General features: G+C 42.1%; 1 protein-coding gene across 1 annotated transcript; it reads right to left on the reverse strand.

The window, feature by feature from the left end:
• Positions 1-6133: 6133 nt before the first annotated feature.
• On the reverse strand, positions 6134-15990 carry kcnj2a (potassium inwardly rectifying channel subfamily J member 2a). The gene is made up of 2 exons (XM_046357586.1): positions 15818-15990; positions 6134-10025 (listed from the first exon to the last, which is right to left on the reverse strand). Exon 2 carries the CDS (start codon positions 9746-9748, stop codon positions 8465-8467), a length of 1284 nt encoding a protein of 427 aa, XP_046213542.1. The 5' UTR covers positions 9749-10025; positions 15818-15990; the 3' UTR covers positions 6134-8464.
• Between the last annotated feature and the right edge of the window lie 10364 nt (positions 15991-26354).

A 26354-nucleotide genomic window follows, 5' to 3' on the forward strand; every position in this document is an offset into this window, starting at 1 on the left:
TCAGCCACACGAGCCACAGCCTGTTCTCCCCGTTTCCATCACTCAGGCAATATTAGCATGTAAATGGGGCAAACAAAAATTATGTTTTTTTTTCGTTGCATGCCAGCGAAGCTACTGCACAACACGACAACAAACTCGATCTAGGTTGGGCAGAACTAAACGTGGCATTGTTCGCCTTAGCAATCTCACTGGAATAAAGACCTACCCCATTCCTGTCATTAATTAAAGAGACGGTAAAATCTCAACTCTTATAATAGGTCTAGTTAATGTAAGATCCCCCACTTCCAATACAGTTATAGTCAATTAACTAATCACTGATCATAATCTTGATGTGATTGGCCTGACGGAAACATGGCATAAACATGAGGAATGTGCTATGTTAACTGAGGCCTCTCCTCCTGGTTACGCTAGTGACCATAACCCTGTGTATCCCACAAAAGCGGATTTGTTGCTAACATTTACAATAGTAAATTTCAATTTACCCCCCAAACAATTACTGTGTTTTCATCTTTTGAGCTTCTAGTCATTAAATCTATGCAGGCTACTCAATCACTTTTTTTTAGATACTGTTTACAGGCCTTCTGGGATGTGGAAAAGATGGAAAAGTCCACAGACCCACTCCAAAAAGCTTTCAGAGCCATCATCGCCCAACATGTCTCCGGACCTACTCACTGACATAGTCATGCTCTGGACCTAGTTTTGTCCCGTGGAATAAATATTGTGGATCTTAATGTTTTTCCTCATAATACTGGACTAGCGGACCACCATTTTGTTATGTTTGGAATGGCAATAAATAATCTGCTCAGACCCCAACCAAGGATCATCAAAAGCTGTGCTATAAATTCTCGGACAACTCAAAGATTCCTAGATGCCCTTCAAGACTCCCTCCACCTACCCAAGGATTTCAGAGTACAAACATTGGTTACCCTGTAGCGGGGTGCGTAATTGGTGGCAGAGAAGTCTGGCGCAGGAGAGCAGAACTGGGTGATAACCGGAGATTTATTAAGCAAAACAAATGGCATTCAGAACAACAAGATAAATAGGCACAAAAATAACCCATCGTACGCTCACGGGGAACGTGCACAAGCACTACAATAAACAATCCCACACAAAGACATGGGGGGAACAGAGGGTTAAATATACAACAAGTAATTGAGGGAATTAAAACCAGGTGTGAGGAAAAACAAGACAAAACACATGGAAAATGAAAAGTGGATTGATAGAAGCCCAGCGACGCCGAGCGCCACCTGAACAAGGAGAGGACCTTACTTCTGCGGAAGTCGTGACATACCCACTTAACTGAGAAACTACATTTAACCTTGCATAATACCCTAGTTGCAGTCGCACCCTTATTAACTAAACATATTTTTCATAAGAAACTAGCTCCCTGGTATACAGAAAATACAAGCTTCCAGAAAATTGGAACGGAAATGGCGTCACACCAAACTGGAAGTCTTCCGACTAGCTTGGAAAGACAGTACCGAGCAGTATCGAAGAGCCCTCACTGCTGCTCAATCATCCTATTTTTCCAACTTAATTAAGGAGAATAAAGCTAACTTAAAAGCAGCATTCCCCAAGAGAGGATGGCTTTCACTTCAGCAGTGATAAATTCATGAACTTCTTCGAAGGAAAAAAACATGATCATTAGAAAGCAAATTATGGTCTCCTCTTTAAATCTGCGTATTTCTCCAAAGCTCAGTTGTCCTGAGTCTGCATAACACTGCAAGGACTAAGGATCAAGGGAGACACTCAATTTAAAAAATATATATTTTATCTCTTGACACATTGATGAAAATAGTCATGGCCTCTAAACTTTCAAGCTGCATACTGGACCATATTACAACTAAACTATTGAAAGAGCTGCTTCCTGTGCTTGGCCATTCTATGTTGAACATAATAAACGGCATCCTATCCACCGGATGTGTACCAAACTCACTAAAAGTGGCAGTAATAAAGCCTCTCTTGAAAAAGCCAAAAATATTAAAAACTATCAGCCTATATCGAATCTCCCATTCATCTCAAACATTTTGCGCAGCAACTCATTGCCTTCCTGAAGACAAACAATGTATATGAAATGCTTCAGTCTGGTTTTAGACCCCATCATAGCACTGAGACAGCACTCGTAAAGATGGTAAATTACCTTTTTTAATGGCGTCAGACCAAGGCTCTGCATCTCTCCTCGTGCTCCTAGACCTCAGTGCTGCTTTTGATACCATCGATCACTGCATTCTTTTGGAGAGATTGGAAACCCAAATTTGTCTACCCGGACAAGTTCTGGCGTGGTTTAGATCAACTCAACTCAACTCAAATCAACCGTACATATTGGTGTTCCTCAAGGTTTTGTTTTATGACCACTATTGTTTTCACTGTATATTTAACCTCTTGGTGATGTCATTCGGAAACATAATGTTAATTTTCACTGCTATGCTGACAATACACAGCTGTAGCTTTCGATGAAACATGGTGAATCCCCAAAATGTCCCTCCCTTCCTGGAAGCCTGTGTTTCAGGCATAAGGAAGTGGAAGACGGCAAATGTTTTACTTTTAAACTCGGACAAAATAGAGATGCTAGTTCTAGGTCCCAAGAAACAAAGAAATCTTCTGTTGGATCTGACAATTCATCTTGATGGCTGAACAGTCGTCTCAAACAAAACTGTGAAGGACCTCGGTGTTACTCTGGATCCTGATCTCTCTTTTGACGAACATATCAAGATATTTTCAAGGACAGCTTTTTTCCATCTACTAATATTGCCACTAATATTGCCATCTACTAATATTGCCAGAAATCTGAAACTTTTTGTCCATAAATGTTGCAGACTACTGCAATGTTCTACTTTCCGGATACCCGGATAAAACACTGAATACATTTCAGTTAGTGCTAAACACGGCTGCTAGAATCTTGACTAGAATATTACTCCAGTGCTAGCCTCTGGCTTCCTGTCAAGGCAAGGGCTGTTTTCAAGGTTTTACTGCTAACCTACAAACATTACATGGGCTTGCTCCCACCTATCTTTCTGATTTGGTCCTGCCATACATACCTACAGTACACATACGCTACGGTCACAAGACGCAGGCCTCATTATTGTTCCTAGAATTACTAAGCAAACAGCTGGAGGCAGGGCTTTCTCCTATAGAGCTCAATTTTTATGGAATGGTCTGCCTATCCATGTGAGAGACGCAGAATCGGTCTCGACCTTCAAGTATTTCTTGAAGACTCATCTCTTCAGTAGGTCCTATGAGTAAGTGTAGTCTGGCCCAGGGGTGTGAAGGTGAACGGAAAGGCACTGGAGCGACAAACCACCCTTGCAATCTCTGCCTGGCCGGTTCCCCTCTCTCCACTGGGATTCTCTGCCTCTAACCCTATTACGGGGGCTGAGTCACTGGCTTACTGGTTTTCTTCCATGTCGTCCCTAGGAGGGAAGCATCACTTGAGTGGGTTGAGTCACTGACGTGATCTTCCTGTCCGGGTTGGTGCCTGCCTCGGGTTTATGCCGTGGGGGAGATCTTTGTGGGCTATACTTGGCCTTGTCTCAGGGTAGTAAGTTGGTGGTTGAAGATATCCCTCTAGTGGTGTGGGGTCTGTGCTTTGGCAAAATGGGTGGGGTTATACCCTGCCTGGTTGGCCCTGTCTGGGGGTATTGCCGGACGAGGCCACAGTGTCTCCCGACCCGTCTTGTCTCAGCCACCAGCATTTATGCTGCAGTAGTTTATGTGTCGGGGGGCTAGGGCCAGTCTGTTATATCTGGAGTATTTCTCCTGTCTTATCCGGTGTCCTGTTTGAATTTAAGTATGCTCCCTCTAATTCTCTCTCTCTCTTTCTCTCTTTTCTTGGAGAACCTGAGCCTAGGACCATGCCTCAGGACTACCTGGCCTGATGACTCCTTGCTGTCCCCAGTCCACCTGGCCGTGCTGCTGCTCCAGTTTCAACTGTTCTGCCTGTGGCTATGGAACCCTGACCTTTTCACCGGACATGCTATCTTATCCCGGACCTGCTGTTTTTCACTATCTCTCTACCGCACCTGCTGTCTCTAACTCTGCATGATCGGCTATGAAAAGCCAACTGACATTTTATCCTGAGGTGCTGATCTGTTGCACCCTCTACAACCACTGTGATTATTATTGTTTGATCCTGCTGGTCATCTATGAATGTTTGAACATCTTGGCCATGTACTGTTATAATCTCCCATCGTCACAGCCAGAGGAGGAGTGGCCACCCCTCAGAGCCAGGTTCCTCTCTAGATTTCTTCCTAGGTTCCGGCCTTTCTTTTTTTTCATAGACACTATGCTTCTACATCTGCGTTTCTTGCTGTTTGGGGTTTTAGGGTGGGTTTCTGTATAGCACTTTGTGACATCGGCTGATGTAAAACTGACTTTATAAATACATTTGATTGATTGATTGACTGAGCTAGGCTGAAACATCTGAATTTTGGAGCTGCATTACTCAAAAAAGCAAAAAAATAGAATATTTGTATGCGGCTTTATTAACTCAATGATAGTTGTTTTTAAACATTGTTTGCAAACTGATATGTGGTGGGGCTCTGCTCCAGCGGCCCTGAATGACGGGTCGACACTGGACGCAGGCAGTATAGGAGCATCAAGTAAAAACTAACCAATAGTTTCTACCCCCACACAAGCAGACTGCTGAATAGGCAGACCTGCTCCCCCACTCCCCACAGAGTTGCAAATATGTACAGTACCAGTCAAAATTTGAACACCTACTCATTCAAGGGTTTTTCTTTATTTTTTTTTACCATTTTCTACATTGTAGAATAATAGTGAAGACATCAAAACTATGAAATAACACATATGTAATAATGTAGTCACCAAAAATGTGTTTTAGATTTTAGATTCTTCAAAGTAGCCACCTTTTGGCTTGATGACAGCTTTCCAACCTCTTGGAATTCTCTCAACCAGCTTCACCTGGAATGCTTTTCCAACAGTCTTGGAGTTCCCAAATATGCTGAGCAATTGTTGGCTGCTTTTCCTTCGCTCTGCGGTCCAACTCATCCCAAGCCATCTCAATTGGGTTGAGGTCGGGTGATTGTAGAGGCCAGGTCACCTAATGCCACGCTCAATCACTCTATTTGGTGAAATAGCCCTTACACCGCCTGGAGGTGTGTTTTGGGTCATTGTCCTGTTGATAAACAAATGATAGTTCCACTAAGTGCGAACCAGATGGGATGGTGTATAACTGCAGAATGCTGTGGTAGCCATGCTGGTTAAGTGTGTATTGAATTCTAAATAAATTACAGACAGTGTCACCAGCAAAGCACCCCCACCTCCTCCTCCTCCATGCTTCACGGTTGGAACCACACACGTGGAGATCTTCCGTTAACCTACTCTGTCTCACAAAGACACGGCGGTTGGAACCAAAAATCTAAAATTTCCTCCAGTCTTATGTAAATTGCTCATGTTTCTTGTGCCAAGCAAGTCTCATGATGCTTGTAACTAAACCAAAGTAGATCATTTTAAGATTGTTCTACATGTCAGTTGTGATCTCTATACGCTTCAATATGAGGTCCTAAAACTTGCATGAAAATGCATCTTTTAGCTATTGGCTAATATAGTCAACATGTTTGTCTTGGGGTAAGTTGAGCCAATTGCCATGGGGTAAATTGAGCCAATGGTTGAGCCAAAGGGAAGTTAAGTTAATTGAAGTGCAAGGCATTATCACTGGGATATGAGGTTACAACAGGGCCTGGCCCATGTTAAAGTGTTTTAAATAGTAAAAAGTTCTTGTTAGGTGTTAAAATATGCTTAAAATGATTAAGAATTGTGTTTAATTATGTTTAGGAAATAAAGATATACATGGTTTTATTAAGATAGTGGTAATATTTCATTCAGTACAGAAATGTGTAGGCAGCTCGACTTATCGCATACCCCGGGGTAAGTTGTGCCAAGAGACCATTTTCTGATTGTATCCATGGATACACAATGAAACAATACTATATTTCCCTTGACGGAGTGATGCTGAATGTAAAAAATGGCTCAACTTACCCCACTCACCCCTACAGGGTCCCTTCAAACCACACTCTACCAGAGCTGACCCACTGGGCTTTGGCGAATTCTGGATTCTTCCATATCTGCATCCCAAATACCAGCCTATTCATGGCTGGTATGAACAGAACTGCAATTGATCATTGAGGTTTTATTGAAAAAAGAACAATATAATAAATGGCTTGTACAATAATAATAACAATAATATTATGAATAATATAAAACTCTGTACATTCCGTTGTTCTGCAGTACAACTGGAAGACTCTGATACAAAATGACTGGAACAGGGAGGGCGGGGTTCTATGTACAAGAAACGGGTCATTGTAGCCTAACGGCCTTTAACCGTTGTTTCAAAATAAAGAAATAGGAGATAGATTTGTCATAATGCAAACTCTACAGGCTTTCAATACACCTTATTAACATGCCTGGGATACAGTACTGTTGGCTTATTAAACCATGTTGTCCAATTCAAGATTCCTTAGTAAAACAACAATGAACTTATAATGAAAAATAAAATGATATTTGATAACAAGGCATGGCAATCCATCGACCTACTCTAGGTATAAATATGAATGCATGAACAGCAAAGATAGGGTATGACAGAGGGGTATATATACTGTCTTTTATTCCCTCCTTATTTAAAGAGCCTATAGGTGAAGAAGTGCTATTTTTGTGATGGCAGAATAGTGGACGATTGTAAAGTACTATGGAAAAAAATGGATGTTTTGTTGTTTTACTTAAAAATGATATTGAAAAAAAAGAGAAGTATTGTAACACTGTTATGTTCTGAACATCTCGCCTTAACAACATGCTACTGGTCTCATCTAGGGCCTAGAACCTGGCTCGTATGTTTAGCTTTGAATATGAAAACGATGGAAAAACCTTACAGAAGCCCGGGCATCATAAGGGCCATATAACTGTGTTTATCATGACGGTTACCACGGTGATATTGATTAATTAAGTTCTAGCAACATCTACACTGTATACACGGGTTAGAAAATAAATATTTTGTCTTGATTTAAAAAAAAAAAAAATACTTCAAAAATACTCTAATTCTACCAAATGGATGAGACACATAATTATAATAATAATAATAATAATAATAATAATATTTGGCGTCTTCTGTTATCAAACCCTACAAAATGCAACAACGTAGCAGCACTTTTTTTTAAAGAACATTCGTATGCTAATTTTCCCTCCTCCCTTGTCTTGTCGGTGTTGTTTGTTCAGTTCTGCTTCACGTTCGAACACTAATACCACCCTGCTAATTTCCTTCAAACAAAACAGGCAAGTTTCTATTGATTTGACCAGCATTGAACGTCCCTTTAATGTATGTTATGTTGTGCGTCTGTTAAGAGACCGGCTCATTACCAACAGCACATACAACATGGCCATATATCTGCTTTGGATACGTACAGTATGGATGAATGCTAATAGTTCAGAAACATTTCTCTAATTGATCATTCGATCCAGTTTTTATTGCACTACTTTACCATGGCTGCATAGTATGTTTTCTCCGATAGTAGGAAATGTCTCTCTATATTGAGCTACATTTCCTTGGATGTAATTCACCAAAGATCACCAGTTGACTGCAACACGACGGTCTATTCAGAGGCTAAAACAGTTTTGCATTTCACTGCAAAAGATGGTGGAAAAAAAAGTTTCGTTGCAAAGCTGTACTGCATCTTTAATTGTTTGGATTAACATTCCGAAACTTTAGAGTTTGTGCCCAGGATCAATTCAAAGTGCAAATTAGCTAAATAAAAATAATATTTTGGTTTTCACAGAGCAGAACTTTCTAAATCTCTCTGTTACTCTATGGGTAGGCATCTTTGCAAGTTTTCCCCTTCGAGTTTCTCTGAAACGAGAAAGTAGAGAATTTGATTATAGCAGCATTTGTTTTATATACTACAAGGCAGACAATAGAAATACAACAGTTGTTGTCATCTTGTTCATGATTTGCTGGACAGATAAACAGAGAGACATGCCTGCTATTTTCAAGTCATCGTAGCTAACACCCATTCCAATATGTTATACAGATGCACATTCCTTTCTTTACATAGATGCTAAAGTGATACATAAATTTCATTTTCTTGTGGGAACCTTTTTCAAAAAAGTTTTCCTTCCTATCTGCACATATTTCATAGTGCTGTGCTTGCTGTAATATGCAATTACATTGTTAAAAAAAGTCCCCAGCTATCCCCTTCCCACAGCAGTACCGTTGGCATGAACCTGTCATTCACCCAAGGCCCAGGTCAGCTCAATGTCCTTTACCCAATGTCCAGCTCAGCTCAATGTCCTTTACCCAATGTCCAGCTCAGCTCAATGTCCTTTACCCAATGTCCAGCTCAGCTCAATGTCCTTTACCCAATGTCCAGCTCAGCTCAATGTGCCATTTATAACAACTAGATGGGATTCTAGAATCAGAATCTTCTTCTCTGTGAGGTGATCTGCAGTCTCTGCACAGTCATATTTCAGATTCTCGTCTCAGGGGCCTGGACTCTAGTGGCACAGTGGCCTGGTGATGCTCTGAGTCTGACATATTGTCTGTCTGGGTTACATCTGGGCCCACACTACCCCCGTTCCCCTCGTCCATCTCCTCTTTGTTAGTCAGCGCCACCTCGTTCTCGTAACAGAAGGAGTTGGAGCTGGACAGGATGTATTTTTTCTCTGCCAGGTCTCTGGCACTGCACAGCGGGGTACTGGGAACCTCGTAAGTCTTATGAAAACGAGAGTAGTCCACCTTGTAGTAGCTCTTCTCCTCGAAGAGCACCGGCTCGAAGCGGTGGCCCCACAGGATCTCGTTGGCCAGGTAGGAGCTGCGGCACTGGGTGGTCATGGCCGTGGCCTCCACCATCCCTTCCAGGATCACCACGATCTCGAACTCGGACGTCTCCAGCTCTTGCTTGCTCATGTTATAGAATGGGCTGTCCTCGTCGATCTCGTGGACGATGGTGATGGGCGACACCAGGAAGATACGGTCGACTCCGCTGTCGAAGCCCACATCAATGTCCATCTGGTCCAGAGGGATGAACTCCCCTTCTGCAGTGGTGCGCGACTTGAGTAGGTGGGCACGCACGTGAGCCTCCACCAGGTGGCTTTTCCTCAGGTTGCCCACACGCCACATCAGACACAGCTTGTTGTCCCTCATGGCCACTGTAGCGTTGTGGCTGAACACCAGCGTCTCGTTCCTCTTCTTGGGCTTGGCCATCTTGGCCATGACGGCGCCGATGATGAAGGCATCGATAATGCAGCCCACAATGCTCTGGAAGACCACCATGAAGACCGCCACAGGACACTCGTCGGTGACGTAGCGGTAGCCGTAGCCGATGGTGGTCTGGGTCTCAATGGAAAACAGGAAGGCTGCAGTGAAACTGCTCACGTTGGAGACGCACTTCTGGGAGCCGTTCTCCAAGTCCCCGTGGAAGATGGCGACCAGCCAGAAGACGCAGCCGAAGAACAGCCACGACAGGAGGAAGGCAAGGCAGAAGATGACAAACATCCATCGCCAGCGGATGTCCACGCATGTCGTGAAGATGTCAGCGAGGTAACGCTGTCCTTTCTCGGACACATTGATGAACTGCACATTGCAGTGACCGTCCTTCTTGACGAAGCGGCTCTGGGGCTGGTGCCGCGTGTGCACCTTTCCTTTGCCATTCCCATACCCGTTGGGCACTGCCACGGTGGCCAACTTCATACCGTGCTCCTCGGTTGACACTATGCTGTAGCGGTTGGCTCGCACACTTCCCATCACCTCGTTCTGGTGGGAGGGCTGTAGCGCTGCCTCTGCTTTGGAAAACAGTCTGAGTTTCTTGAAAAAGCGTTGGAGAAACAGTTTTGAAACACTAACGGGACCAACACAAGCAGAAAATGGGGTGGTGAAGTGAGGCGGACGAAGGAAAGGAGGGAGGAGACAAAGCCTCTCTCTCGGTCTTCGACTGCCTCTAGCTTGACTGCAACCAGGGAGAGGTCCTTGGGGTTGAGTAGTGCTCTCTCATCAGGCAGCCGGACCTCAACAATGACGTATGCTGAGGGAAAAAGAGAGAGAAAGGTTTTAGACTTGCTGATGAGTCACGATACATGAAATACCACCAACTGTCATGAATATTACTTCAATATCCAATCGATTTATCTGTCTTGTGTGAAGCCTGAGAAAACAACCAAATAATGTATACCCAAGAACAAGCACGTCTCCTCATGCCAACAATATTTCATTCGGTTATGACAATAGTCATATTTAACCCCTATCCTGGCTTCTCCACTCTCTACTGAGAGAGGTCAGGGAGCAATGTGAGCGATGTCCCACTGATGGTCAGTCACAAAGCATACTTGTTTTTTGGTGCCCACAGAGTGTCGACACGATCATTTCCCGTTGGATTGTGGGTTGCGGGGCCTCTAAGGGATCAAGTGCACTCATGACTTCTTTGGAACCCCCCCCCAGCCCAGCCGGACCGCTACTGTTTCTAAACAAAAAAAGAAGAGAAATGATAACTGATCGAGCTCAGACGCACGTACAGCCATTGTAATTTCTTATTTCTGGGGAACAACGACAGACAGCACATTACTTGCAACATGGAAGAGGAAGTAACAGTCTTGTTAAAGCAGCAAATGAACGATTGCCTTCAGTTTAAAACTCCTTTACAAGTAGACCCGTCACTTCCATTCTGTGAAGACAGTCTTACTGTCTGTCACACCAGCCTGTTTGACAAATTACACGGTGCATGAACCAATCCTACTACCTCATTACCCACTGGTCCGTTCTTAATACCCATTTTCACATACCTTGCTAATCACAACCTTGGAAAATGTTTTGTTGCTTGAATGTAAACTACAGTACCACATCATTTGGCCAACCGACCGAACAGGCTCTTTTCTCGAATGTCACTTATTGGGGTTCTGGAAACTTTCTAAGGCTCAAGATTGGTGTTTTCAGGTTGTAATGAGGTACTTTAATGGGGTGTCAATTGTACAGAAATATTATTCCATTTTCTGTGTGACTTCATTATATTCATATTTGTGGAGACTTTCCGATTAGTGATAACTTGACTTAGACACTAGACCTACATGCATGGAAACATACTGCACGTGTATTACACTGAACTGAGTTACAATTTATATAAGGAAATCCGTCAATTTAAATTAATTAAATATGCCGTAATCTATGGATTTCACACGACTGGGCAGGGCCGCAACCATGGGTGGGCCTGGCTCAAATCAGAATGAGTTTTTGCCAACAAAAGGGCTTTATTACAGACAGAAATACTCCTCAGTTTCATCAGCTGTCTGGGTTGCTGGTCTCAGATGATCCTGCAGGTGAAGAAGCTGGATGTGGAGGTCCTGGGCTGGTGTGGTTACATGTGGTCGGCGGTTGTGAGGTCGGTTGGACGTACTGCCAAATTCTCGAAAATTACATTGGAGGTGGCTTATGATAGAGAAATGAACATTAAATTCCCTGGCAACAGTTCCGGGTGACATTCCTGCAGTCAGCATGCCAATTGCACGCTCCCTCAAAACTTGAGACATCTGTGGCAGTGTGTTGTGTGACAAAACTGCACATTTTAAAGTGGCCTTGTATTGTCCCTGGCACAAGGTGCACCTGTGTAACGATCATGCTGTTTAATCATCTTCTTGATATGCCACACCTGTCAGGTGGATTATCTTGGCAAAGGAGAAATACTCACTAACAAGGATGTAAACAGAGAAATAAGCTTTTGATGCATATGGAACCATCCTGAGATATTTTATTTCAGCTCATGAACCTCCCGTTCTCTCAAACAAAGAATCAGTGAACATAAAAGTTCAATCAGGAGAAACGACAGGGATTATCCAGTCGCAGTACATTTTAATGACCTAAAGCCTGACATTTCTACCTTGAGATTTTGTGGCATAGAGAAAGTTAAGATATCAGACAAGGGAGGTGATATCAATAATACTCTGAGTAAAAGAGAATGTTTGGGGATTTTCACCCTCCAGACATTATTTCCTAAAGGATCAAATAAAACTTGCTATGTCCTCATTGTGGTTTTTCAGACGTGTTTAATACGTCTTATTTACACACTTTATTTGAATATTTATGATATGCATATTGGTATATTTAGCACTTATGTTTTTCCTTCTCCTCCAACCCCATTCGATGTGTGGAACGGATGTGGGCGGGGCTAGGTCTACATAAGGGTGCACATTTAAAAAATTCACAAAAGCTCTGAAGAAGGCTGTGTGGCCGATACATAAGCTTATTAAATATCAGTGATACTATCAAGAGCAGTGATACTATCAAGAGCAGTGATACTACCAAGAGCAGTGATACTATCAAGAGCAGTGATACTATCAAGAGCAGTGATACTATCAAGAGCAGTGATACTACCAAGAGCAGTGATACTATCAAGAGCAGTGATACTATCAAGAGCAGTGATACTATCAAGAGCAGTGATACTACCAAGATCAGTGATACTATCAAGAGCAGTGATACTACCAAGAGCAGTGAGCGGTTTCCTTTTTCCTTCATTTCAACTCATGACACATGGGACCAACGCTTTACATGTTGCGTTTATATGCTTGTTGAGTATAGTAGAATGTGCAGAAATGAATATGAAACATGCATATTTTTTTACTGGGGGAAATCTCTCTCTGATCTGTCTCAAGTATCTCTACTCCAAGATCTGTACTCTCTCTGTCTCTCAGTCTCTCTCTCCCTCTCTGTGATACTACCAAGATCAGTGATACTATCAAGAGCAGTGTCCCAAGATCTCTGATCTCTGTGCAGTGATACTCCAAGAGCTCTGTTTCTGTATCCTTCTTTCTCTGTCTGTCTCCAGTCGCTCTCCGTCCCTGTTGCGTCTCTCTGCTCTCTCTCTCTCTGTCCCTGAATCTGTCTCTGTGTCATCTCTTCTCTGTATCTCTCTGTCTCTCTCTCTCCATCCCTCTGTCTGTCTGTCTCTGTCGCTGTCTCTGTCTCTGTATCTCTCTCTCTCTGTGTCTCTCTCTGTCTCTCAGTCTCTCTCCGTCCCTCTCTCTCTCTCTCTCTCTCTCTCTGTCCCTCTCTGTCTCTGTGTCGCTCTCTCTCTGTCTCTGTATCTCTCTGTCTCTGTCTGTCTCCCAGTCTCTCTCCATCCCTCTCTGTCTCTCTCTCTCTCTCTCTCTCTCTGTCTGTCTCTGTCTCTGTATCGCTCTCTCTCTGTCTCTGTATCTCTCTCTGTATCTCTCTCTCTCTCTGTATCTCTCTGTATCTCTCTCTCTCTCTCTCTGTCTCTGTCGCTGTCTCTGTCTCTGTATCGCTCTCTCTCTGTCTCTGTATCTCTCTCTGTATCTCTCTCTCTCTCTCTCTCTCTCTCTCTCTCTCTCTCTCTCTCTCTCTCTCTCTCTCTCTCTCTCTCTCTCTGGGTGTACTTGAGTACATCAGCATAGCTTGTTGACTCACAGAGTCATCTGGGACTTCATATTCTCTCAGCAGCATAATGGCTGTCCTGTGAGGATTCTGTCTCTGGCACTACAGAAACACCACTCATTAGAGAGAGCCCTGCCTGCCTGTGTCTGAAGTGTTGTACATGTTCTAGACCTCGCTGTCTTAGCAACCAACCAACGAACACTGTGAACTCTTCTGTTATGTTTTTTTAGGGGTTTGGGTTATATCCCAAAGAAATGTGTTTAGATTATTTAAAAAATACTTTTGGGAGATTTTGTGATATGAGAGTCAGTGAGGAAAATGTATGTGAGTGCGTGAGGAAAATATAGGGAATTTATTTGTGTTCTTTAACATGTAAAGTTGAAGAAATAGCTTTTCTTATTGTCGTTTAATATTAAAAGGATAAGATATAGCGTTTCTTCTTGCTCCATTGCAAAACTGAAATCACTAAATATAATGATTTTGACTCGTGAACCGTGAAAAGATATGAGTAGACTACAGTCTCTGTTAAGTCAATGTACACATTTTCTCTAGTATGTAGACTGCCTTCAGATATTTCCCTTCATGTTTGTAAAAATTGTTTATAGAGTGGTATCTGCAGTATCAGCTCCTAGAATGTTTCCTTAACTCTCTCTCTCTCTCTTATTAACTTGTATCTCAAATAGCATGTTGGTGGTGAGTAGTCAGGAGGAACTCTCTCATCAAACATGGGCACTATTTTGGGAATTTGGGGAATTCTGGATTGTTGACAGTAATTACTAATTAGACATGCAAAGTCAGTCTACATCTCAACCTCTCCTCAATCAACACCTGTTAGGATGACTGTGCAGTTTACACAGTACATGATTAATATGAGTTTTTCCCGCCAACTAAATAAGTATCTTTCCAACTTGTACTAGTCTGTTTTCTGACAGAGTGACGTGAATAGAAATTGATACGGCTTTGTTTGCTTTTGGGGGTTGAGAGGACACTTAATGGAAAATTATTACGGACATGTTGAATTTTGTATTGTCTTTTAGTAACATCAATAGATGCTATTTTCCCATCTGTTGCTATGACACCATGATAACAGAATGGAAAAACATGACTGTTTATTGTTCGGTTATATCCCCCTTTTTGATCAGTGGGATAATTATGTTCTGTGGAAAATGGAATCCCTCTGATCTCTGATTGAATTAGTACTGCTGGACTGGCCTAATCTGAGAGGTGTATATACGGTGCCAATATTCACACTGTGGAAACAATGTCATGGTTGAAGTGTCCTGCAGAAACATAACTTACAGAATGTATGGTAACTCCCTGACCCGCTGCCAGCGCACAGTCATTTACGGTCACCTTGAGGATGGTCTTGTTGCAGTACACAAAAAGCTGTCTCATCTAGGACTACCATTTTAAAGGCCCAGTGGAGTCCAAAAAACGTGATTTTCCTGTTTCATATATACATCTATTTTCACACTATGAGGCTGGAATAATACTGTGAATTTGTGAAAATTATGATAATGCTCTTTTAGTGTAAGAGCTGTTTGAAAATACATTTCTGTCTGTTTCGGTGGAATGGAGTTTTGGCCTGCCTGATAAATTAGTTAATAAACCAATAAGAAAGAGAGTTCCAAACCTTTCTGCAAATAACAGCTCGTTTTCAGTTTCCCCCTCCCCACTCGGACTACTCCCAGACAGTCTTAGCTAAACTGCTTGAGAAATGGCTCTTTGCTAAGAAGCTATTTTTTGTTTATGTTTTCAATTGAAAACAATTGCAGTAAGTAATTGTTACCCAGTAATGATTTCATATTGACATTTTTTTTTAAACGGTTGCATTGGACCTTTAATATAGAATACAGTATGTGGCTCCAGACTCCAAGCAGCACTCGACATGCCAACGAGAAACGCGAACAGGTGCGGGCTAAAAAACGTGAACCGACTGAGTGATGCAATCTCTCATACATCGTTCAAACATTCCATCCATACCGTTATAATTGTACATGAATGTACGTTTACATGGAAACAGATATACGATTAACACTGATTGCATGACAAATTGTAACTTTTGGGATGTTTCTGCCTGTTTGTGAGCAGTGTATTACATCATAACTGTATGAATCAGCCGACGCATAAACATGGCATGTTTTTGCACTTTAAAATGTATTATTATGGATTTAAACAGGTTGATGAAATGATATGCATGAATAAACAATAAAAAGTCCCGCTCTGCAAGCTTCTAGCCACAGTGGGTATGACGTTGTCTGAAAGTCGGCGGGGTGACTACAGCGCAGCGCATCCATTCAAAGGAGCGACTGTCCAAGTGCAACTAACCCAATATTCTCAAATATATAAAATAAACAGTAGTCTTATGTTATGCAGCATCGTCGACTTCCCCATACGTTTGATACGAATTGCTACGAAGAGGTTGTTAAACCTTACCTGTTGCACATTTATAGACCGGGACAAAATCAAAAGTTAGTTGACATTATATTCCAGAAGATAAGTCCGCTGGTAAACACTTTTCAAAGCGTTTGTTTCTGTTTTGGATTTAATGTTGCCTTCTTGTTATGATGACAGCGAGAACTGAAACTGCCTCATGTCAATGAAATGACTGGTCTTAATAGTGTGCTTAGCGAATAGTGCTCAAAGTAATTTAAATAGCGTATACCGGCATGCCCCGCCTTCTGGACCCTACCCAGCCAATAGTATTGCGGAGAGGAAGAACGCGTTGAAGTAGGCTGATACATTTACACTGACGTATGAAACCGTGTGAGTGAAAATTCATAGGCTACAAACCGCAAGTAATGTTTTGGGAGACACATGTCAGGGGTTTGGATAGGAGGGATATGCGTAACACCAGATGGGTTGTTTTTAGCGGTGGTTATTCATAGTACTAAGCGATTGTTCGTTTTTGGGTCGCCTGGGGCGGGGGGGGGGTCATCCCATTTTAGGCAGAACACAGGAACATAATTTCCCCCTTAGGGTATATTTTTAATAATAATAATAATAATAATAATATATGCCATTTAGCAGACGCTTTTATCCAAAGCGACTTACAGTCATGTGTGCATACATTCTACGTATGGGTGGTCCCGGGAATCGAACCCACTACCCTGGCGTTACAAGCGCCATGCTCTACCAACTGAGCTACAGATTTTTCTAGTCTACAAAGGGGACAAGTTATATATTTCAACCTCTCCCCGACCCAGTCTGTAATACCTACATGTTTCAAGCAGACCACCATAGTCCCTGTGCCCATGAACGCCCAGGTAACCTGTGTACATCACTACCACCGTATCGCTTATATACGTAGCTATGAAACGCTTTGAAAGGCTGGTCATGGCTCACATTGACGCCATCATTCCAGACACCCTGGACCCACTCTGGTTCGTATACTTCTCCAACAGTTCCACAGACACCACTATCTTTATTGCACTCCACACTTTCCTCTCCCATCTGGATAAGAGGAACACCTACACTGCAACAAATTGCTGTACAGTTGTGACCAAAAGGTTTGAGAATGACACAAATATTAATTTTCACAAAGTTTGCTGCTTCAGTGTCTTTAGATATTTTTGGCAGATGTTACTATGGAATACTGGAATAAAAATATTACAAGCATTGCATAAGTGTCAAAGGCTTTAATTGACAATTACATGAAGTTGATGCAAAGAGTCAATATTTGCAGTGTTGACCCTTCTTTTTCAAGACCTCTGCAATCCACCCTGGCATGCTGTCAATTAACTTCTGGGCCACATCCTGACTGATGGCATCTCAATCTTGTATAATCAATGCTTGGAGTTTGTCAGAATTTGTGGGTTTTTGTTTGTCCACCCGCCTCTTGAGGATTGACCACAAGTTCTCAATGGGATTAAGGTCTGGGGAGTTTCCTGGCCATGGACCCAAAATGTTGATGTTTTGTTCCCCGATCTACTCACTTTTGCATTATGGCAAGTTGCTCCATCATGCTGGAAAAGGCATTGTGCGTCACCAAACTGTTCCTAGATGGTTTGGAGAAGTTGCTCTCGGAGGATGTGTTGGTACCATTATTTATTCATGGCTGTGTTCTTAGGAAAAATTGTGAGTGAGCTCACTCCCTTGGCTGAGAAGCAACCCCACACATGAATGGTCTCAGGATGCTTTACTGTTGGCATGACACAGGACTGATGGTAGTGCTCACCTTGTCTTCTCTGGACAAGCTTTTTTCTCAATGCCCCAAACAATCGGAAAGGGGATTCATCAGAGAAAATTACTTTACCTCAGTCCTCAGCAGTCCAATCCCTGTACCGTTTGCAGAATATCAGTCTGTCCCTGATGTTTTTCCTGGAGAGAAGAGGCTTCTTTGCTGCCCTTCTTGACACCAGGCCATCCTGCAAAAGTCTTTGCCTCACTGTTCGTGCAGATGCACTCACACCTGCCTGCTGCCATTCCTGAGCAAGCTCTGTACTGGTGGTGCCCCAATCCCGCAGCTGAATCAACTTTAGGAGATGGTCCTAGCGCTTGCTGGACTTTCTTGGGCGCCCTGAAGCCTTCTTCACAACAATTGAACTGCCCTCCTTGAAGTTCTTGATGATCCGATAAACGCTCTTTTTGTGCAAAGCAATGGTGACGGCACGTGCTACCTTGCAGGTAACCATGGTTGACAGAGGAAGAACAATGATTCCATGCACCACCCTCCGTTTGAAGCTTCCAGTCTGTTATTCGAACTCAATCAGCATGACATAGTGATCTCCAGCCTTGTCCTCGTCAACACTCACACCTGTGTTAACGAGAGAATCACTGACATGTCAGCTGGTCCTTTTGTGGCAGAGCTGAAATGCAGTGGAAATGTTTTTTTGTGGATTCAGTTCATTTTTTATGGCAAAGAGGGAATTTGCAATTAATTTCAAATAATCTGATCACTCTTCATAACATTCTGGAGTATATGCAAATTGCCATCATACAAACTGAGGCAGCAGACATTGTGAAAATTAATATTTGTGTCATTCTCAAAACTTTTGGCCACGGCTGTCCATTTACAGCAAGATGGTTTACAGTCAGCTACTGCAACTTTATATTACAGTGTTGTACTGTAAAGAGCAATGCATTATGGTGTCTCAACGGCGTTCTGCTACACTGCTGAAAAATAACAGTAAAGTACTGTATTATCTGTTTTGCTGTATATTTACAGCAGAATACTGTATTTTTTGTTATTTCGTTGTGAGAAAATGTGGGAAATAATCTCTGGCTCATTAACATATGTCAAGGCATGATGTATTGTATTTGTGAGAATGCTGTACCCCATATAATACAGTACCATACTGTATATTTGTCTTCTACGGTCTTTACTGTAATTCATTACCACCCGACAGAACACAGTACCGTACTGTAGTTTGGGAATCTAAAAACCCTGTTGTGTAAATCTACAGTAAATTGCTAGCTATTATGCTGCTAGTAATTAACTGTAATTCAGTTCCATCCCTACAGTGCCGTAACCTTTTGTGGATGCTGGTATTGGCTCATTTAACACGTAATGAGGCGTCCCTTGTAAGTAGCTACACTTGCACACGTTGATGAGACTGATGTACCAATTTAAGTGATATGTGGTAGTCGTTCCCTAACAATTAAATGTACTGAACAAAAATATAAATGCAAAATGTAAAGTGTTGGTCCCATGTTTCATGAGCTGAAAGAAATTTTCCAGGTGCACAAAAAGCGTATTTTTCTCAGTTTTCGTGTATAAATGTTTGTTACATCCCTGTTAGTGCACATTTCTCCTTTGCCAAGATAATACACCTAACAGGTGTGGCATATCAATAAGCTGATTAGACAAGTGCACCTTGTGCTGGAGACAATAAAAGGCCATTCTAAAATGTGCAGTTTTGTCACACAACACAATGCCACAGATGTTCCACATTGTGAAGGAGTGTGCAATTGGCACGCTGACTGCAGGAATGTCCACCAGAGCTGTTGCCAGAGAATTGAAGGTTAATGTCTCTACCATAAGCCAGCTCCAATGTCATTTCAGGGAATTTGGCAGTACGTCCAACACAACCACAGACTGTGTGTATCCACTCCAGACCAGGACCTCCACATGCGACTTCTTCACCTGCGGGTTCATCTGAGACCAGCCACCCGGACAGATGATGAAATGGAGGAGTTTTGCTGTCTGTAATAAAACGGTTTTGTGGGGAAAAACTCATTCTGATTGGTTGGGCCTGGTTCCCTAGTGGGTGGGCCTATGCCCTCCCATGGCTGTGCCCCTGCCCAGTCATGAGAAATCCATAGATTTGGGCCTATTTTAGTTATTTCAATTGACTGATTTCCTTATATGAACTGTAACTCAGTAAAATTGTTGAAATTGTTTCATGTTGCATTTATATTTTGGTTTAGTATATACAGTGGGGCAAAAAAGTATTTAGTCAGCCACCAATTGTGCAAGTTCTCCCACTTAAAAATATGAGAGAGGCCTGTAATTTTCATCATAGGTACACTTCAAATATGACAGACGAAATGTGAGAAAAAAAATCCAGAAAATCAAATTGTAGGATTTTTTATGAATTTATTTGCAAATTATGGTGGAAAATAAGTATTTGGTCACCTTCAAACAAGCAAGATTTCTGGCTCTGACAGACCTGTAACTTCTTCTTTAAGAGGCTCCTCTGTCTTCCACTCGTTACCTGTATTAATGGCACCTGTTTGAACTTGTTATCAGTATAAAAGACACCTGTCCACAACCTCAAACAGTCACACTCCAATCTCCACTATGGCCAAGACCAAAGAGCTGTCAAAGGACACCAGAAATAAAATTGTAGACCTGCACCAGGCTGGAAAGACTGCATCTGCAATAGGTAAGCAGCTTGGTTTGAAGAAATCAACTGTGGTAGCAATTACTAGGAAATGGAAGACATACAAGACCACTGATAATCTTCCTCAATCTGGGGCTCCACACAAGATCTCAAGATGGTAATACTTCAACAGTTGAATATATGTATATATCGGTGATAGCGCAGAGTGACAGTGGGTCTTAAACCTTTAATGGTTGAATATTAAGCCATGTCATTTTGTCTTGTAATCACAGTCAGTTTGGAAGCCTTTGTTTAGGCCTCTAAATGGTGATATAAAATACTGAATATTCATGAAGATGCTGTACTATGCAAATACCTTGCAGCTAACCTGCTTGCGGTAAATCCCATGTAATTACAGTGAAATACTATCAAAAAAATACATTATCACAGTAGCTTTTACTTTCTTACAGTATAGTAGGCTGATTGTACCAGGTCATTGCATACCACTGCTGGCTTGCTTCTGAAGCGAAGCAGGGTTGGTCTTGGTCAGTTCCTGGATGGGAGACCAGATGCTGCTGGAAGTGGTGTTGGAGGGCCAGTAGGAGGCACTCTTTCCTCTGGTCTAAACAATATCCCAATTCCCCAGGGCAGTGATTGGGGACACTGCCCTGTGTAGGGTGCTGTCTTTCGGATGGGACGTTAAAACGGGTGTCCTGACTCTCTGAGTTCATTAAAGATCCATGGCACATATCGTAAGAGTAGGGGTGTTAACCCCGGTGTCCTGGTTAAATTCCCAATCTGGCCCTCAAACCATCACGGTCACCTAATAATCCCCAGGCTCGTTCATCCCTCTCCTCTTCCCTGTAACTATTCCCCAGGTTGTTGCTGCAAATGAGAATGTGTTCTCAGTCAACTTACCTGGTAAAATAATGGATAAATAAAAATAAATTGCACTACATTTTCCAGTAACTGGTGGCAAGTTACTGTAAATTATAGAGATATGCATTGATATATTCTAACAATATCTTGTTACAAGATATGTTGAAAAACAATGTAAACATTTCCAGACGTGGTTTCAGAAACATATGACTTGCTTTGACTGTGGTTTTTATCAACCTTACTGTAGATGAATGAGTCACTCTGGACAAGAGCGTCTGGTAAATGACCAAAGTGTTTAAAATGTAAATTTGCAAAGCACACTGCTGGGTATTCTTCTAATGAGCTCCACCCTCAAACCGTTTTGTATTTGGATCACATTTGGTGTTGTTTTGGGGGCAGAGATAATTAGGATCACACCAAACAGTGTGCTTTGTAAGTGTTCATTATTTACATTTACATTTTGATAATTTAACAGACACTTACTCCAAAGAGACATACAGTTCAGTCAGTGACAAGCAACGTAAACAAGAATATACCACAGTCATAGCAAGTAAAAATATTATTTTACCGTTACCGAGAATTTTGTAGTTAAGTGGGCTACTTGCAAGTATATATTTGTATTAGAAAATATAAAATACATGTATTCTAATTAAACTGTGACAAAATAGGCTACATTAATTGTATATCGGAACAGTGAAATACAAATTACTAAGTAGGTATTGAACATTTTGAAATACTTAATTATAAAACAGAAATACTGCCTGTTGTTGGCACTAGCTAGCTGCACTCTAAATCATATTTTATTATTTAACTAGGCAAGTCAGTTAAGAACAAATTCCTATTTTACAATGACGGCCTACCCCGGCCAAATCCAGACGATGCTTCGCCAATTGTGTGCCACCCTATGGGACTCCCAATAACAGCCAGATGTAATACAACCTGGATTCAAACCAGGGGTTGAGATGTGATGCCTCTTGCACTGAGATGTGATGCCTCTTGCACTGAGATGTGATGCCTCTTGCACTGAGATGTGATGCCTCTTGCACTGAGATGTGATGCCTCTTGCACTGAGATGTGATGCCTCTTACACTGAGATGTGATGCCTCTTGCACTGAGATGTGATGCCTCTTGCACTGAGATGTGATGCCTCTTGCACTGAGATGTGATGCCTCTTGCACTGAGATGTGATGCCTCTTGCACTGAGATGTGATGCCTCTTGCACTGAGATGTGATGCCTCTTGCACTGAGATGTGATGCCTCTTGCACTGAGATGTGATGCCTCTTGCACTGAGATGTGATGCCTCTTGCACTGAGATGTGATGCCTCTTGCACTGAGATGTGATGCCTCTTGCACTGAGATGTGATGCCTCTTGCACTGAGATGTGATGCCTCTTGCACTGAGATGTGATGCCTCTTGCACTGAGATGTGATGCCTCTTGCACTGAGATGTGATGCCTCTTGCACTGAGATGTGATGCCTCTTGCACTGAGATGTGATGCCTCTTGCACTGAGATGTGATGCCTCTTGCACTGAGATGTGATGCCTCTTGCACTGAGATGTGATGCCTCTTGCACTGAGATGTGATGCCTCTTGCACTGAGATGTGATGCCTCTTGCACTGAGATGTGATGCCTCTTGCACTGAGATGTGATGCCTCTTGCACTGAGATGTGATGCCTCTTGCACTGAGATGTGATGCCTCTTGCACTGAGATGTGATGCCTCTTGCACTGAGATGTGATGCCTCTTGCACTGAGATGCAGTGTATTAGACTGTTACGCCACTCGGGAGTCCTTATAACCACTGTGCTTCCGGTAATCCACTGTAAATTCTAGAAATGCAGCATTTTGCTGCAGTCGGGTATTCCAGTAATATGCTGTACATTTGTGTTAAAGTAAAGGTCCTCTAAATGTACAGTAATTTACTGGCTTCTGGGGTGCCCATAATTTGCTGTAAATTTACAGTAACCTACTAGCTACTGTGCTGCCAGTAATTTACTTTAAAAAATTACAGAACATTTTTTACAGTGTATGTGAGAATGCTGTTCATTGACTACAGCTCAGTGTTCAACACCTTAGTGCTCTTCAAGTTCAACAATAAGCTCAGGACCTTGGGACTGAACACGTCTCTCTGAAACTGGATTCTGGACATCCTGACGGGCTGCCCCCAGCTGGTGAGTGTAGGTAACAACACATCCCCAATGCTGAACATCAACACGGGGAGCCCCCTCAGGGGTGCATGCTCAGTCCCTTCCTGTACTCCCTCTTCACCCACGACTGCATAGCCTTGCACAACTCCAACACCATCATGTTTGCTGATGATACGACGGTGGTAGACCTGATCACTAACGATGTTGAGATAGGCTGTAGGGAGAAGGTCATTGACCTGGCAGTGTGGTGCAAGGACAACAACCTCTCCCTCAACGTCAGCAAGACAAAGGAGCTGACTGTGGACTACAGGAAACGGAGGATCTGAGAGTCCAAGCTCCCTGCCTTCCAGGACCTCGAAACCAGTGGGTGTCAGAAGAAGGCCCTAAAAATTGTCAAAGACCCCAACCACCCAAGCCATAGACTGCCAAAAGGCTCCTGAACAGCTTCTACCCCCAAGCCATAAGACTGCTAAACAGTCTAAACTCTCTCACACACACACACACACACACACACACACACACACACACACACACACACACACACACACACACACACACACACACACACACACACACACACACACACACACACACACACACACACACACACACACACACACACACACACACACACACACACACTCTTCACATATGCTGCTGCTACTCTGTTTATTATCTATCATGATTGCTGGTTACTTTCATACCTACCTACATGTACATATAACCAGTGGTGTAAAGTACTTATAAAACCTCTTAAGGATCTGCCTCTTTAAAAAAAAATGTTTTGCCTAAAATTACAAACTCAAAACTAACTGGGTGTAGCTCAGGCCCTGAAGCAAGGATATGTATATTCTTGGTACCATTTGAAAGAAAACACTTTGAAGTTTGTGGAAATGGTAAAGGAATGTAGGAGAATATAACACAATAGATCTGGTAAAACATAATACAAAGAAAAAAACAACAGTTCTTTTGTACCACCATCTTTGAAATTCATGAGGAAGGCCATAATGTATTATTCCAGCCCAGGTGCAATATACATTTTGCCCACTAGATGGAGGAAGTGTATGTGCAAAGTTTTAGACTAATCCAATGAAACATTGGATTTCTGTTCAAAATGTTATATCAAGACTGCCCAAATGTGTCTAATTTGTATATAAATAACGTTTATGTTAAAAAATTGTGCCCTCTCCTCAAACAATAGCATGGTATTCTTTCACTGTAATAGCTACTGTAAATTGGACAGGGCAGTTAGATTAACAAGAATTTAAGCTTTTTGCCAATATCAGATGTCCATGTCCTGGGAAACTTTCTTGTTACTTTCTTGTTACTTACAACAACCTCATGCTAATCACATTAGCCTACGTTAGCTCAACCGTCCCGTAAAAACTGTAAAGTACATCTTAAGTTTTCTTTGTACTATTTAAGCTTTACTTTACAATTTACAGTTGAAGTCGGAAGTTTACATACACTTAGGTTGGAGTCATTAAAACTTGTTTTTCAACCACTCCACAAATTTATTGTTAACAAACTATACTTTTGGCAAGTCTGTTAGGACATCTACTTTGTGCATGACACAAGTAATTTTTCCAGCAATTGTTTACAGACAGATTATTTCACTTATAATTCACTGTATCACAATTGAAGTGGGTCAGACGTTTACATACACTAAGGTGACTGTGCCTTTAAAAATCTTTGAAAATTCCAGAAAATGATGTCACGCTTTAGAAGCTTCTGATAGAGTAATTGACAAAATTTGAGTCAATTGGAGGTGTACCTGTAGATGTATTTCAAGGCCTACCTTCAAACTCAGTTCCTCTTTGCTTGACATCATGGGAAATTCAAAAGAAATCAGCCAAGACCTCAGAAACAAAATTAGATTCTGGTTCATCCTTGGGAGCAATTTCCAAATACCCGAAGGTACCACATTCATCTCTACAAACAATAGTACGTAAGTATAAACACCATGGGACCACGCAGCCGCCATACCGCTCCTAGAGATGAATGTACCTTGGTGCGAAATGTGCAAATCAATCCCAGAACAACAGCAAAGGACCTTGTGAAGATACTGGAGGAAACAGGTACAAAAGTATCTATATCCACAGTAAAACAAGTCCTATATCGACATAACCTGAAAGGGCGCTCAGCAAGAAAGAAGCCACTGCTCCAAAACTGAAATGAATTTACCAGACTACGGTTTGCAACTACACATGGGGACAAAGATTGTACTTTTTGGAGAAATGTCCTCTGGTCTGATGAAACAAAAATAGAATTGTTTGGCCATAATGACCATCGTTATATTTGGAGGAAAAAGGGGGAGTCTTGCAAGCCGAAGAACACCACCCCAATCGTGAAGCACGGGGGTGGCAGCATCATGTTGTGAAGGTGCTTTGCAGCAGGAGGGACTGGTGCACTTCACAAAATAGATGGCATCATGAGGAGGGGAGAATATGTGCATATATTGAAGCAACATCTCAAGACATCAGCCAGGAAGTTAAAGCTTGGTCGCAAATGGGTCTTCCAAATGGTTAATGACCCCAAGCATACTTCCAAAGTTGTGTCAAAATGGCTTAAGGACAACGAAGTCCAGCTATTGAAGTGGCCATAAAAAAGCCCTGACCTCAATCCTATAGAAAATTAGCGGACAGAACTGAAAAAGCGTGTGTGAGCAAGGAGGCCTATAAACCTGACTCAGTTACACCAGCTCTGTCAGGAGGAAAGGGCCAGAATTCACCCAACTTATTGTGGGAAACTTGTGGAAGGCTACCAAAAACTTTTGACCCAAGTTAAGCAACTTGAAGGCAATGCTACCAAATACTAATTGAGTGTATGTAAACCTCTGACCCACTGGGAATGTGGTGAAAGCAATAAAAGCTGAAATAAATCACCCTCTCTACTATTATTCAGATATTTCACATTCTTAGAATAAAGTGGTGATCCTAACTGACCTAAAACAGATCATTTTTATCAGGATTAAATGTCAGGCGTCGTGAAAAACTGAGATTAAATGTATTTGGCTCAGGTGTATGTAAACTCCCAACTTCAACTGTATATTTTTGACTGCTTTTATGTCCCTACATTCCTATAAAATAATGTACTTTTTACTGCATTCATTTTTCCTGACACCCAAAAATACTCGTTACATTTTCAATGCTTAGCAGGACAGGAAAGTGTTCCAATTCACTCA

This window comes from Oncorhynchus gorbuscha, linkage group LG07 (assembly GCF_021184085.1).
Source record: "Oncorhynchus gorbuscha isolate QuinsamMale2020 ecotype Even-year linkage group LG07, OgorEven_v1.0, whole genome shotgun sequence".
In the NCBI taxonomy this organism is placed as follows: domain Eukaryota; kingdom Metazoa; phylum Chordata; class Actinopteri; order Salmoniformes; family Salmonidae; genus Oncorhynchus; species Oncorhynchus gorbuscha.